This window comes from Phyllopteryx taeniolatus, chromosome 17 (assembly GCF_024500385.1).
Source record: "Phyllopteryx taeniolatus isolate TA_2022b chromosome 17, UOR_Ptae_1.2, whole genome shotgun sequence".
Taxonomy (NCBI): Eukaryota; Metazoa; Chordata; class Actinopteri; order Syngnathiformes; family Syngnathidae; genus Phyllopteryx; species Phyllopteryx taeniolatus.
In genome coordinates this window covers 18,780,428-18,796,558 of record NC_084518.1, presented here as the reverse complement: position 1 = coordinate 18,796,558, position 16,131 = coordinate 18,780,428, and the positions used below count along the sequence as shown (strand labels likewise).

Below are 16,131 nucleotides of genomic sequence, written 5' to 3'. Positions count from 1 at the left end.
CCAGTAAGCCAATAAAGTTGCGGCATCAACGTTTTCTTTTTATAGTCAAACGGAGCAGCGTCATCACAACAATGTCACTGCTGGTGACTAATTGCCATTGTACTTTTTCTAATATTCGAGTGAAGCCTGCAACGTTGTCAATTGGCTAAATCACGGTCGTTTAACACGGAAACCGCCAAGGCCGATGAGCACTCGGGGAGGCCGAGCTTCTTTGTGATTTCTTTTGTTTTGTTTTTTTGCTGATCGGCTTCACCTGTCGTCTCATTTTCTCCAAAGCGATGACGTCGGGAGACGAGCGGCGGTGGACGAAGGTGGAGTCGTAATGACCATGTGGCCCCCGAGAGGATGATCAGCTCAGCGGCGGCCCGCCCGGATCGCTCTGCCGCCTCGTCTCGGGTGATTAGGGAAAGCCCGCCGGACGCCGAGTCAGCACACTCGGACGCTGAGGTGAGCTTCTTTTTTTCCCCCTCTTTTGTGGTACCATTTTAAAAAAATAATAAATAAATAAATAAAAGAAATTTAAAAAGAAATTTAAAAAAATCATTCCACTTGGAAGATATGCAGCTGATTGCTTACATTACAGACTGTTTTGCACTTCAAGGAGGGTACCAAACACTGGGTATGGTACAGAAAGAGTCCTGTTTTTCCATTTACAAAAGGCACTTTGGGATACCAACTGCAGTGGAATGGTACCAAAATGATAGCGTTTATAGGGTATCAAAATAACAGCTGTTTGGCTCACGCTGTTAAAGTTAAAAAAAAAAAAAAAAAGTGGTTTGTTAAAAAAGTGGTTATTTTTGTTTATTATTGTTTTTTTTTTTTAAAAGAGCCCAGTAAATAACAAGCATGACAGCTTTGTTTAGTTGGGTACAATACACAAGGGTACCAAAATAACTTCATCAATCATTTGGGCTGCTGTTTTTTTTGTAATCTTCATTCCAACAACGGGTGGGTTTGTTTTATTTGAATGCCTTTTTTGTTTATTTTTTTGTTTCCATTGCCATGACTTGGTCCTGTGGCGTACCAACTACAGAGGTACGGTACCCAAAGATAGAGCTTGCCGTTAGGGTAAAATAACATACAACCGTTGGGTGTTCCTATAACAACAAACATTACATTTTGTTTCAGTTGGCTAAACTACAGAAGGATAATTAACCCATCGCTTCTCTGCTTCTTTTCATTGGGGTGCCAAACCCGGCCTAAAATGTTTTTTCCCCCAGAGTTTACAACAAGCATGGCAGCTTGGTTTCGTAGGGTATCTTAAACAAGATTATATCTTTTCAGTGAGCTATTCGACGAGTCGGTTCAACGAGTGTTTTGAGTGCTCCGTTGTTGTGTGTTGAATAGTATTCATTCGACACTTGAGTTCGTATGTGCGCCCTCATTTGTTAGATGTTGAGCGTATGAAAGGTCATTTTTAATGGCAATCGCTGGAGTTTTCCACTTTCTTCTGATGAATTGAGTGCATGCTGAGGCTAAATTTCCGCTCTCTTTTATTGCCAATTTGTACTTTTGACCATTTTCTATCATTTAGGACCATTCTTTACCGCTTTCCCAGTGGGACAAACACAGTAGTTACTCAACTTGCACTCGGAGGCGTTCAGTTTTTAATCTTCAGAGTGCCCGCAGAGATAAAACTGCCTCAATTATAGCCATTATTGCACCATCAGGGGTATAAAATTCACTCCGGAATGATGGTTTGAATCATCAGAGAGTGAATATCGCAGCGATAGAACCGCTGCGCTTGGTGCCTTTCGTGCGTTCGAGCTGCCGGCCAATTTGACATCACCGAAATAATTAGTTGCCGCCTCGTAACCGGGCAGGAAACAGCCTCTCCGGTGAATAAACCCAAAGGCGGAGTGCACTGCAGCGTATTGTCATCTCACAACGGCACGAAACGGGATTTCTCAGGTGCCTCCCGAGGCAACAGAAAATAAAAAGGGATTTATTGAAATCAAACCAGCAGGCACGATATCCAAATCTGTCACATCTGCTAGATTTGCAAGCGTGGATGTATCGGGCTTCGTTTTATGGCGTACACGCTGTAAAAAAATATGACAGATTGATCTGGCAAGAACATTTGGCATATGCTGGTTGCTGCAAATGTGTTTACTGCTTTTTTTTTTGGGGGGGGGGGGGATAACTTGTGACCCTAAAAGACATATACAATGGTTCCCCGCATATCTGCCATTAGCAAATCGTGCATTCACCTATTCTCAAATTTCTTTTATGAACATATCCTCTGTCATTTGTTGAAAAACTCAGTTTTTCACTGTTTTTTTGTAATCGGGCCGGTAATGGTATTGCTATGGCGCCCATTTGTGGCCATCTTGGTGCCAAGGAACTATGTTGGGGCTTCACTTCCACGTGCAGTCGCAACCCCCAAGATCCGCCCCCCGGTCGTCATGGTAATGAAAGCTGGACTCGCCACTGGCCCAGCAGTATATGTGGAGGGCTCTCTTATATCTCTTATTTTATATCTGTCTTTGTATCATCGATAGATTTGATCCTGTTTCCATCGAAGAAAGTAAATGTTTGTCCTGTCAAAAGTGAATGTAAACTAGTTGTATTCACACGTACAGTATATGCAAATTGCTGCAAAAACCAAACAAAACCCAAAAGTCTCTAATTGATTCCTGTTTGTCAAAGATGAGATAATCACCGCACTCTGACTGCATTGTGGTCCCGATGACACCTTGGGAGCATTTAGCTGAGCAACAGCAAATGAAATTGCAAATGTCTTCTCGCCAGACATGAGAAGAATTATAAATGCATGACGGCATTCATTAGGAATTCGCCATCTAAAAACGCGCAAAATGTTTTTTTTTTTTTTTAAAAACACACAAAAAAACAACATCTTGTATTGTTAATAATGCTTTGAATTTGAATTTAAATTCTGTTAGTAATGTCTTGAAGCATGCATCGTGCCTTTTCTATCCATTTTCTATGGCGGTTGAATTGGGTTCCTGGTTCACTGCAAGTGGGCTACACCCTTTATCGCAAGGCACGTACAGTAACGCTATCATCTGTAGTAAAATGCTGCATTACTTCCATCTATTTTAAGTATGGGGATATTTGATGGTGGAGAAAGTAATAACTTTTCCACTGCAAGCTTCCACGAATCTCCTCGCAGGACATAAATACTGACACACATCTCCTGGATTTAATATTTACTTGCCGCGTCTCAGGCGACGTTTCGGCACGCGAGCGTATTTCTGCGATTCGACTCTTTGTTTTCTTTTTTTTTTCTTTTTCATACTTTTTCCCCGAGCTCCCGTTTCATATTTTATCAGCTTCTTCCTAAAAGCGTTCAAACGACTAAGCCGCCGCTGTTTTTCCCGTGCATCAAAAACGCTTTGCTCAATGGAAGTGGAAGGAAACTTTTACCTACGACATTGTTGAAAGAAAGCTTTTGGTAAATATTGATGTGACTATGGGCTGGGAAGAGAAAAAATGCAAAATATGAAGCTACAGTAAGTTTGGTCGAAGTTTTGCAGCGTCCCAAATATCCTCAAACGCCCCTTTCACACTGTAAGACAAAACTCGACATAGTGTGCTTTCACACGGCACCATTAACATAATTCAGGGTTTTTCTTGGTTCAAATGTCAATGAGTGTTTTCATTCCCTCGTTCACTGCTAGCCGTTTTTGGAGCATTTTGAATATTGAGTTCTGTGAAAATATAAAATATAAATATAATATATTAAAAAAAAATTTTTTTTATATATATATATATATATATATATATATATATATATAAAAAAAAATTCTTTTAATAAAAAAATTCATGTAATGACATTTTTGCTTCAATTCAGTGAACGTTGTGCTGCTCCTTCTGGTGTGTGCGCGTTGGCCACCTGGGGGCAGTATAACGCAGGCAGTAATACCATCCATCCATCCATTTTCTGAGCAGCTTATCCTCACAAGGGTCACGGGCGTGCTGGAGCCTATCCCAGCTATCATCGGGCAGGAGGCGGGGTACACCCTGAACTGGTCGCCAGCCAATCGCAGGTCACATACAAACAAACAACCATTCACACTTACAGGCAATTTAGAGTTGTCAATTAACTTACCGTGCATGTTTTTGGGATGTGGGAGGAAACCGGAGTGCCCGGAGAAAACCCACGCAGGCACGGGGAGAACATGCAAACTCCACACAGGCGGGGTTGGGGATTGAACCCCGTACCTCAGAACTGGGAGGCAGACGCTCTAAACAGTCGTCCACCATGCCGCGGCAGCAATACCATTTGTGTTAGAATTTTTCTGTGTTTTATTTTTTTGTTAGAATATTTCCGTTTTTTTTTTTCTTTCTCTCTTCTTTTCCCCTTCACAAAATGTAGGTTGAACTCCCAAGTCTGCACACTTTTTGGCCCGGTTCTGTTGTCGGAAAATTGAGACGTCGAGTGTTATTTAGCACACACACACACACACACACACACACAAAGTTTTGTGAAAGTTTGGCATGAGTTGACAACTTTGCGGAATTTAACTTCACTCTGTCTCCGTTTTGACAGTGATGGTGAAGAAAGCAAAAAGAAAGTGAGGGGGGGGAAACAAGTGAGTCTGGGCTGGAAATAATGGCAGCTGATGTGGGAACAGAACAGAAGCTGCTCGCCATCCTCTGACCTTCTCTTCAACATCCTCCTTTTTCCACACATTGATAAAAATAGCCCCTGTGACGACCGACAAAGGAGCACCAAAAAAACGCCTTCTGGCATTTTAATGCGCTGCCCCCTATGTCCCTTCCTGCACAATAATGGCCGCCTGAAGAGTCCTCCCATGAGGCTTTATTATTATAGGTACATATGCTGACACTAATTAATTGCTCAGCGGAACTCCACTCCGGCGACTTCCACGCGTTGCATACTAGGAGCAAATGATTTAGCATTTTGACCTTTTCCTTAAAGAGCCACGGACTCACCAAATTAAAGCTCATGGAAGGATATCTTCAAGACCCCACTTCCCCCACCCCCCGCCCCGGGATTGTTCCTATTGTAGAAGAAGTGCCGCTTCTTTTTACTAAACGCTTGGAGATGAAAATTCTGTGAACTTTCCAGAGAGCTGCTGCCGCTTGCACTTTGTATTTTTATGGCAGTCAATCATCCGAGAAAGCGTCTTCACGTAACATTTTAACAAGAAGAAGAATAAAGCTCGTAATAGTTTCTCGACCAAAACGTTATGTGTCGGGTCCTGGCTTGCGTTTAAATCTATTCATTTGCCAATGGTAAAAGCCTTCCGAAAATCCTTGAAAGCCCCTTTCATGCAAGCATTTATTCACTTTTCCCTTTGAAAGCTCAGCTAGAAGTGTTAGATTTATCACAAAAGCTTTAAAAAAAAGTCATCATTTGGAATGAAAATTGAAGATATCAGCGTCTTTCTTAGCAGTCGTAATTACATTTTGGATATTTGGAGTTTTCATTCACAGAACTGCGACGGTATATGCGCCAAATTGCCGCAACGTCTTTTTGCCAAGATCACGTTTACGATTCAGGCGTGTGGAGTTTCTCATTTCAGATGTCTAAAATTCAGTTGCAGATATCTGCAACTGAATTTTAGATATCTTTAACTCCAGTTACAGATATCTGCATCTTCATTTTGCCTGGTTAAAACTTGAGTTAAGATATCAGCAAGCTCAGCGTTTGTCTACCAAAATGTTGTGCATCGGCTGCTCGCATTGTGTACTTTTTTTCGTGCGTCACGAGGAAGCGCGGAGGCAATTTTACTGTATTTTATGGTGGCTAGTGGCTACGTTGTTTCAAGAAAGCCTCGGGTAATTTTGATGCAAATGTAGGCTGGGAAAGGAAAGATACGAAATAATGCACAAAGTTTGGGTGACGTTTCTAGGGTTCCAATATCCTCAGAAGCCAATTTCACGCTAACTTTGTACTCCTTTCCCTTTAAAAAGTCATGTAGAAGTGCAAAATCAGATTTGCTCTGACATTGGGCATCGAGTGCCGGCTTTTGTTTAACACGGATTCAAAACATTATTAACACATTCACTGCCATTGACGGCTTTTGAAGTCAAGTGTTAACTAGGAAGGCTGGCAGGGAATGAGTTAAGTTGAGAGCATGAAATAAAAGAACTTTGAATTTGAAATTGAAAAGCGTTGAAAGAGACGGACATGAAGGGCAAAGCTATACACTGACATTGGAAAAATAAATATGACAAATATGCACTTCAAATAGTTTACTATTCTAATGTTTGTACTTATGTTTCAATGGAAATGCAAATGCCAATACATTATTTTCGAAAATGCCTCATTTTTGTTTTCATTGCCAAAATGAAATGGCTGTGTCCTGACCATTTATCGCTAGAACAAAAACAATATCCCCATTAAATCCACAATGTAGATGTATGTTTTTCATCAGCAAAAAGCTGTACTGAGGTCACAGAATAGTTGTGAAAATATTTATACTCATTACTGTCATAACCACGGAGGAAACATATTCTGTTTATTCTAAACCTACGCCATCTCGTGATCACAAATGTACACATTTCGACAGCTACCTGGAACCGAGTGCAACGTAACCTTGAGCCACATGATCTGATCACTGATATTGTATGTAGCATAATGTGTTCCCATTACATAATGTATGACAAAAATAAATTTGACATTCTAGTTTAGTTTAATACTGTGGTGCATTTTCTGTCAAGCTAAACATGACGCAAAGACAATTACGCGTTGCGTATTTAAAACGACTAAACAACTTAGGAATACGCCCACTAGCTTAATGCTAGCATGCAATGGAAAACACCACAGTAATATTCAGTAATATCAATATTTGAATGCAAATGGTGAAGCAACGCCTGTAGACAGACAATATCACAATACTCACAGGCATATATTCTTTATCCTTTGTTGAAAAAATATATATATTATTGCTGTTTTTTAAATATGCCTAAGGGTAGGTTTAGATAAATATTGTTGAGCGCGGGCAGATTTCCAGCTGAGTTTCCCGATGTATTCGCTTAATTGCAAATGCGCCGCTAAGATGCCTGCCCGCACACACTACACTGCGCGGCGCGCTACACGCACTTCTGCTTCCAGACCAGCTGCGTGCTGAGCGGAGGCAAACGCAGCGGTTGAATTATTAAACAAATCAACATATCCCGGGCTTGCGTGCTCATGTGAAATCGGTAATGAGGCCGCTGGAGATGCTTCCATAAGTTGTCTGAGATGTACTGCGTCTCTATTTGTCCCACACTGCGTTGGAGTGTATGAGCGTCACAGCTTCATTTAACTCCCATTCCGTTCCCGAGACCTCCTGCTTGATAACTTCATTCATCATCGGTAATTTCGCCAAACCGTCGGCTCTTGGCTTGTTCTTGCTTTTTTTTTTTTTTTTTTTTTTTTTCTTCTTCCCTCCTCCCTGATAGTAAAAACTCAGTCACTGTTAAAAAAATAAATTGGAATGTGCACTTTTTTTTTTTGGACTGTGTACAATTACAGTAATCCCTCGTTTATTGCGGGGATAGGTTCGGGACCACCTCCGCAATAGATGAAATCGGCAAACTAGAAATCACATATTTTTTGACTTTGTGTTCCAAAACTAATTATCCAACCATTTTCATGTGTATCCTGTGTGTAATAATACGATACATTCATATGGTTTCGCATTCATAACAGCCCTCGAAGGGAAACAGTCTGACCCGTAACAAAAATGAGTTACATTTTAAAGCACTTTGAGTTGCGTTTTATGTATGAAAAGCGCTGTATAATCAAAGTTGGATTGATTAATTGATTGATGACATTTGATCAAGTTTTTCCACGGCAAACTCCTCCAAGCATGACTTTTACGAGCCTCGTTTTGCACACTGGCAGCAGAAAATGACCTCTCCCGAAACTGTTCCTAACCTTCGACTGAAGCATGTCGCACTAATGAATACCTATGGAAATCTGCATTATTCATAAGCTGTCCATCATGGTTCCCGACATCATCATCATCATCATTATCGACGCCCGACCCTGATCCGAGCACTTCCCAGCCCTCCCGAGAATCATCCTGTTTGTCAGTCTGCGTGGATTTCTTCTTTAGACAGCAAACCGGTTCAGGCTGAACCAACTACGTGCAAATTCCTCTGAGTTCATCGAAGAAAACGGTCTCTTTGAAGAATTAACCGCTGATCCCATTTCAGCACTATTCTGATTGTTGCCACAAAATGGCAGAAGAGCACTACTTTTGTCTAAATGAATCTCTGCCACTCACTTCACTTCTTTGGCACCAAGGTGCCACAAAATGTTAGCAAAGCACCAATTTTCTCTTAATGAAGCCGCTCAACTCACTTCACAAAATGGCAGAAAAGCACTACTTTTGTTAGAGGAAGCGCCTCAGCTCACTTCAAAATAGTTTTTTTGGCACCAAGATGCCACAAAGCGGAAGCAAAACACTAGTTTTGTCCTAATGGACATCAACTTACTTCAACATAGTCCCACAAGATGTCAGCACATTTCACATTGACTTGAAATTGAAACATTTTCTGTTTATATAAAAAAAAAAAAAGAGTCTTGTATGTTTTTCTCTAATATTAAAAAATGTCTTAATTTTTTTTCTGTTGAAATATTTTTGAAAAAAATCCTCATGAAATTGCCACTTTTACAAATTTTCGGAATGTGTCAACTTTATTGTTTCAAAATCAACCACTGTCATTGTTACGTAAAAGAAAAACTTTTTAAAAAAAGACTAAAAATGAGCATTAAATTAAATACAACATGATTATTAAAATAACAAAACAAATGAACACAAGCATTTTTTTCAAAGCTTGTTCACACTAACTGTTGCCGTGTTTTTCCTCTGTCGCGCTCTTTCTCTTTGCTTACTCATAAATGATTCATTGGGCTCTTAAGACAACATCTCTGACATGCGCTTCCCGGGACGACGGGATCCAAGCTCCCAGCTGTGATCTCGGCGCTTGTTGCACGCGTCGCTTCCTCCTCACCTTGCTTTTCACCGGCGTTTTTAGATCAGTCAAGAAAATGTTCAAAGAAAAGCCGTTCCGTGTGTGCGTTCGTCGGGATCTTGAGTCGGGTTGGACTGACTCGAAAGTGTAGTTGAGTACAAAGCGCTCGTGCAAGAAGATCCTTTAGCTCGGGTGTTTAATTTGCGCCAAGGTTGCATTGTTTCATTAGCTTAGGAACGGTTATGGAAAATTGAATTTTCAATTGCTTGTATACAAATACATTTGTGAATTTGACTATTCACAAATGTCACATCAGTTTTCTGCTTGCGTGTTATTTAGGCTAGCATGCTTGCTAATGCTATGAATGCCTCGTGAAGATTTTTTTCATGTTGATGAAGTGAACTACTGAAATCAGTCGTTTATGTAACATAGGTTCATGATTGGGTACATGCTAGATGCATGGTGTCGATGCGTTGCTGATTATTCTGTATGTGCTGTTACATGCCGTAATAAATAAATAACTACAAAATACCATTATCTGTTTTAGGTGCTTTGCGACCATATTGCGGCATCTATAGCCAACTGCAAACCAATTTTGGGGGTCGGGGGTGGATGTCAATTTTTTGCATACTTTCACTTTTGCGTAATGTTTTTGATGGGAAGACACTGCTAAAATGTAGTCAGTGTACAGCTTGGATAGCGGTCTAAATTTACTGTCCCGTGAAAAGAATTCATTGCTCTGCAGTTGCCTAATCCGCTGGCAACAAAAGTGAGTGCACCCCTGAGTGAAAATGTCAACAGGACATGGTTCCAGTAATCTATGTCCTCAGTCTATCTGTCTTTTGCTTGCTTTCTTGCGTGTGATCTGTAGAAGAGCCCCCACCCACCCCAAGTGTGAAATTAAACAACCATGTCAATCTTATGTTATCTGCCTCCATTGGGAATTGTTTTCAAATTGTCATCACGATTGGGGAAATTTCCATAATACATCCCTAACACCCACTTTCTCCTCCGCATGATCAGGTAGGCTGGTCGGAGATCCAGAGCCACTTTAGAACTCGCTGGAGGTTTTCCTAGGAGGCTAGCAGCTTTGCTAACTTTGTATTTATTTATTTATTTTGGGGATGATGCCGCATCATGTGACGGCGAGCATACAGTATGAATCACTGGAGCGTGTCGTCTCCCTGCCGGCCGAACTCAAACATTTTAAACGGCACAAATGAGTCCCACAGCTTAATTACGCTCCCGTTAGCCTGAGGCGAACTGTTTTAATACTCGCGTTGTAGCGTTGTTAGGGAATGATCACATGACTTAAGTTAGCAAGCAGCTGCATACAGGAATACATTCATCCATCCATGTTTTATATTGCTTTCTTAGCCTATGCTAATGAATAATTGCATTAAAATGCTAATTTGCGATTTCCTATGATAGCACGTTTATTCAACGTTGAATATTGGCAAAGTCTCGGCAGGGGGGAGGCAATGCAAATGAGGGAAATTGGGTTACATGGGATTTTCTCTTACATAAAACATTGCAGTGTATCTACTATTCATATAGTCTAATACAAATATTTTTCAGCCGCTGGAAGGAGTTTTTGTTTGGTTACAAGCGCGTAGAGGAGGAAGAAGCGTGTTTGTGCCAAAATATTTGTATTTTTTATTCTCATACAATGATGACTTTTTCCTCGCAAAAATGACAAATGTATTCTCATTTGACGAGATAAAACTCGTGAAATACTTTTGTAATCTTTCAGTTTTATCTAAATTACCATTTTAATGTAATTTTACTGCGGTTTTCTCATCAACTTCTGCCGTGAATCTACTTTGTTTGTAATATTTGGACTTATTTTAATTGCAACTTTATAGAGAATATCTTCTGTTAAGATAATTTCCTCCCAGAGTTGACTCAGAATCTTTTGCCTTTATTCTCTAAATTAAGATTTTCATTGTAATTTTACTCCAGTTTTCTTATGAAATAGTTTTTTTATTATTTTTATTTAATTATTTTCAGAATTATTAACTTGATTCTCTAATTTACCACTTTATCTTGGAAAATTACGGCTTCATTTCCACAATGTTCTCATTTTATTCTTACAAAATGAAAACATTCCTTGTACTATCACGACTCTATTCTTGTAACAGTTTTTTTTTTTTTCACGTAATATTATAACTTTGCTAAGTAACGCTCATAAAATCACTTATTCTGATAATTTTTTTGCTTTCTTAAGACTTTTACTCAAGATAGACATGCCTTGAAAAGACCATTTGAGTCTCATTTTAGGCTTGTCAGGTATTGTTTCAAAGACGAACCCGTCCTACAGATTTTATCCAATTTCTACCAAATTTGAACACTACACTCGATAGTTGGACGACAGTAAATTGCGAAACATGAACTTCTTTTTGCGTGAGGGTGGAGCACTGACTCACCATAAAACACAAAAACTGTAAGTCATCTCCACAAGGTGAAAGCCCAACCAAACGGCGTGTGTGTGATTAAAGTCCCCGCCTTAAGAGATTTATTGGCGGCCCCCGAGGAACCCACCTGTAATTCACCACTTTCGGGGGGTCGCCCATTTGCGAAGCCAAGGGTGGCAATGCAGGACACTAGTCTGCATCGAAATGTAATTTGCCGGGAGTTCTTTAATGTCAGCCCTCTCGCTCTGTTTCATCGACTAATGTTGTCTGCTGCGAATCATCATCCGTCTTTCTGGCTAAACTCCCTGACGGGAACAAAAATGAAGAGCAGCGCATTCCTGCCGTTGTCTTCGGCGTCCTCCATTGGAGCGCAGTGATGAAGACACAGTGGGATAGGCGGGAAAAAAAAAGGCAGTTTCGTCGGGGTGGTTCGGACAGATTGCATTGTGGGTCCTCGGAGAAAAGGGATAAGAGGCTGTAGTGGAAAAAAGAGAAAAGAAAATGGATCAAACGAAGCAGCAGTTTATGTTGATGCATCCCAGGACGGAAGAAGCGGAAAATGTCATCGGCACATGCCGAACCCTCACGTCGGTAAACTGAAACGAAGAATTTTGTTCACACAGTTCTCCAAATAAAAGGCCAACTTGTGCTTGCTTCCAGCTGTTTATTTGTCACTTCTTGTGGAAGTTTACTGTAAAACTGACACATACTGTCAAAAGACAATTAGACGTTGTTTATTTCAACATCAAAATGTTCAGTCTAAACAATATAATGTCCAATGAAAGTCTGCTAGCTTAATGCTAGCGTATACACCGCGTTCCAAATTATTATGGAAACTAGATTTTTCTCTGATTGTACCTTATTTTCAAGTCATCAACGGTTAAGAGTATAATTTGAATGCTTATGAACAAAACTCCCAACGGTAACAGTATGATTTTATTTTTTAGAGGGGGGGGGGGAGGAAATGCACATTTTTCAATTACGCACAACAGAGTATCAAAACATTTTATTGGTTGTAAAGAACTGAAAATAGTCACTGTTGCGGCATTAGGAAGTTTGAAGTCTGCTAGCTCAATGCTACCATATAATGTGAGACATCATACACAGGCTAACGGAAATGATCATCGTCGTAGATGTTACATTAATGATAAACCTTCAAACTTGTACTTGAACGCACAAAAAGCAGCAACACGTAAAAACGGAGCATACAACAACAACAACAACAACAACAAAATACTTTAACACTGAAGTAGATTTGAAAGTCTACATGAAGGATGAACCGCAGTATTGAGAGCGCGATAGAAGAACATTTGAATCTTGCCTAATTCAGCGGGCAGCAATCATTCTAGAAGTCATGCAGTTTTTTGGGGCATTCTTCACCTCCACTGTTCCCCTCGTTAAAACTTGTATAATACCCGCCACCCATCATGCCGCGCAACCGCCGCGGCCCTCGTTAGTGTCGCCGTCACCCGCAGCTCATAATTAACGGCAAACCCGCGCAGCGCTGCACCGCACCTCTGGCTTTCCATCAGCATTCTCCCCATGTTCCCGTCGTCCCGGCCACCCGGTCGCCAAATTACCTCGTGAGCCTCTCAGGGAGGGAAAGGGCGGGCTGGGGCTGGTTTCCATTACACGCCCGGCAGATGGCGGGGGGCCCGAGGCGGCGCAGCGATCATTAACCTGCCGGGCTTGTCTCCGTGCGCACACTTGTCGCTTTCAATTTGAAGCACTGTCTGCTCTTAAAGCGCACAGGACAACTGTCACTTTGTTGTTGTCAGCACGTGGATTGTCCAAGGTCATCGGTAGCGTCGCCAACAGACATGGGAACTCGAGTCGTCATGACTTGGACTCGAGTTGACTTGAAGCACTGTTTTGATGACTTGATTTGACAAAAAACTTAAAGACTTGAGACTTGGACTTGGGAGTGAAATTTTCAACCCCCAAAAAATTTGACTTTCCTGGACCACAATAAATGATGTGAAGGGCCCGATCTGGCCCGTGAGCCTTGAGTTTAATACGCCGACCTAGACTCTGTTGTTAATCAAAACTGTATTATTTAAAAAAAAAAAATTTTTTTAAATAATAAAATAAATGGATGGAGAGCTCAGGTCTTGTGTTTAAGCAATATAATGAAATGATCTTGATGTTGATCCTGATGTCAATCAAACTCCTTTCGAGGACAGATGTTGAGTTCCCGTTTCTGTGATCATCATTACTTTTCCGGCTAATGAGATTTTAATGGAAAGCTCATCGGGTATTTAGAGGATGCTGAATATTGTATCGGCAAACATTGCCAATTCGAAACGAGTCTGCGGCCTATTGCATATTGGCTTCATTCATTTTAATGATGGATTTGACTCCGTGGCAGCCTTGACTCTAACGAGTTAACCTGGTATGTCGACATGGCCGCTTCCCAGGAACAAACCTCGTTATGATTAATTAGGGCGGATTTCTGCTTACGTTGCGCCTGTAGCAGGTAGGACATTGCGACTCATCAAAAATTCATGCGAGACGGAAACCTGCTGGGGAAATGTCAGCAGAAGCCTTTTCCTGGTCGCAGCAAACGTGTTGCTAGGTAGGGTTCGCGGGGCTCAATCATCACCGCTAATAATAAAAATAATGACGCGAGTAAGCCAAATGAACAAAATTACTCCCAGAACGGGGAATTTTCACATTACAGTGAAAAAACAGATTAGGGGTGTGAGAGGTGTGGCTACTAATGAAGCTAAATGCTTATGCTTATTGTCCATTGCTTTAAATAATTATAATAACACTTTTTTTTTTTTTAATTAGGCTCTTTTGTAAAACTCAAGGTCACTGGATAAAATAAGTACTGTAAAACTGAGTAACAGTGTAGCTATAACAGGTACTAACATGTTTTAGTTACTGAGAAGAAATATATTTTTTTCAAATGTTGCTTGACAGATGATCGAATTCCACCCGAAAATTAATAAATAATGATCTAAAAATAAGTATTAATCTTTCAATGATTAACTAAACCTATGTATTCATATTTTTTTAAGATTTTTTTTTTTTTTTTTTTTAATTGAGCAGAAACGTGAAAGGCTGAAAAAATTGACAGAGCAATTTAATCGAATATCAGCTAATAACAATAACAACAATGATTATTAGTACTATAACTAACAATAGTAAATAATGATCCCAAAATGTTTTGTTATAAAATGAACTGAAACTTTCTTTTTTTAAATATACAAACAAGACCAAATCTTCTCTCATTTGAACTGCTAAAAAAGTGTTTTACCTTGAAATTCGATAGGACCCCACAATTAAAAACTAATTACAATAATGAAAACATGTAGTAGTAATAGTGTAATTATTATTCATAATGCTTCTGTCCTTTAGACTGCTGTAAAATATATTTTATATATTATCATTGTACGCATCGTATTGTTTTTATTTTTGTTTTGTTTTTTTGTACACTTCCCGTGAGATTGAGCCTCCAAATCAGGCACTTCCCACTTCGCCATCATGACGAGGTTAAAAATAAAAAATCAACACACTCCAGCACTAAAATCAGCGCAGCCATTCTCTTGCATTCTGGCTTAGTGGAATCCACTCGTCGGTATTGGAGCGCTGTGCCATGATTGCTCCATTACTTATAGGAATAATTGGTTCCAAATCATGAAGTGTATGGCGTGGGCAATAGGGGGGAGGGTGGTGATTTTCAGCCAAATGGAAAATATCGATTTGCTTTTTGGAAATAAACTACGTGGATGGGGCCACTCTCGCTGGAATTGGACAGGAATCGAACTTGAGCTTCTTTTCCCAACTGCTTTTGCATCTTCTTCCTCTCTTTAAGAATTTCTTTTTTTTTTTTTTTTTTTTTTCGGTGAAAAATATATGCCAACATTTGAGGTTTTAACTTGCATGTGTGTTTGACTTAATGGGACTGGATGATGTGAGACAAATAGGAGCCCAAAGTAAAGACGGATGTGTTAGCTTCTTGCTAGTCACTTGACCAAAGTAGCCAAACAGACAAAGTAGCGCACGTGCTAAAAGTAGTGCACATGCTAACATTAGTGCGTGTCATTGCTACGCCTTAGCGCTGGGCTTTTATTTAAATTTTTGTTTTCAATTTTTGTGGTTTGTTAGCGTTTCGACTAATGTGGTCAATGCGGCGTATTTTCTGCAGTTTCCCGCGCGACTGTTTTGCCCAGCAAAACAGGAAAGATCACTTGGTAAAAATGTAGACTATGTTAGCTTCTTGCTTGTAACTTGACGAAAATAGTTTGTTTTATTTATTTATGTTTTAATGCTTTTTTTTTTTTTTTTTTTTTCATTAAACATCATATATTTAAACACCAAAACGGAAGTCCGCTAGCTTAATACTAACATATAATGTGAAACGTCATAGACGGGCTTACGTAAATTAGCATAAACGTCACAATATCTAAAAAACTTCAAAAAACTGCGACTTAAACACACGCTGAGCAGCAACACATACAAACAGAGCATACAACAATATTCACAGGCACACTGTGACTATTACTAGTTGGGGACCTTCCCTTCCCTCTCTTCTTTTTGTTAATAATCTCTATTTCTGGTTAGTGTGGTGTGTATTTTTTTTGTTTTTTTCATGTTATTAGATAAATATTGAGTCTGAACTGCTTCAGCTGATGTACATGGCACAGTTGCATGCTGTTAATATTATGGTGGATTAAGATCGGCAAATCCCCCACGGAAGGCCCAGGTACTAAATGCCCCGCCCGCCAATATCAAAATGAAAGGCGCTAATTAGTCCGATTGATTTTTGTTTTGTTGCCACGCTTCCCTGTGGGTCACCCGGTGAGCGCATTGT

At 40.1% G+C, this 16,131-nt stretch overlaps 1 protein-coding gene across 10 annotated transcripts in view; it reads left to right on the top strand.

Moving 5' to 3' along the window:
• sgcd (sarcoglycan, delta (dystrophin-associated glycoprotein)) overlaps positions 1-16,131 on the top strand; it is a 171,815-nt gene that overhangs the window by 92,474 nt on the left and 63,210 nt on the right. For all 10 annotated transcript variants that reach the window (XM_061750987.1, XM_061750988.1, XM_061750989.1 and 7 more), the window contains one exon: positions 277-447. In XM_061750987.1, the coding sequence (XP_061606971.1) occupies positions 346-447 (102 nt within the window). In that variant the 5' untranslated portion in view covers positions 277-345. The remainder of the gene's footprint in view (positions 1-276; positions 448-16,131) is intronic.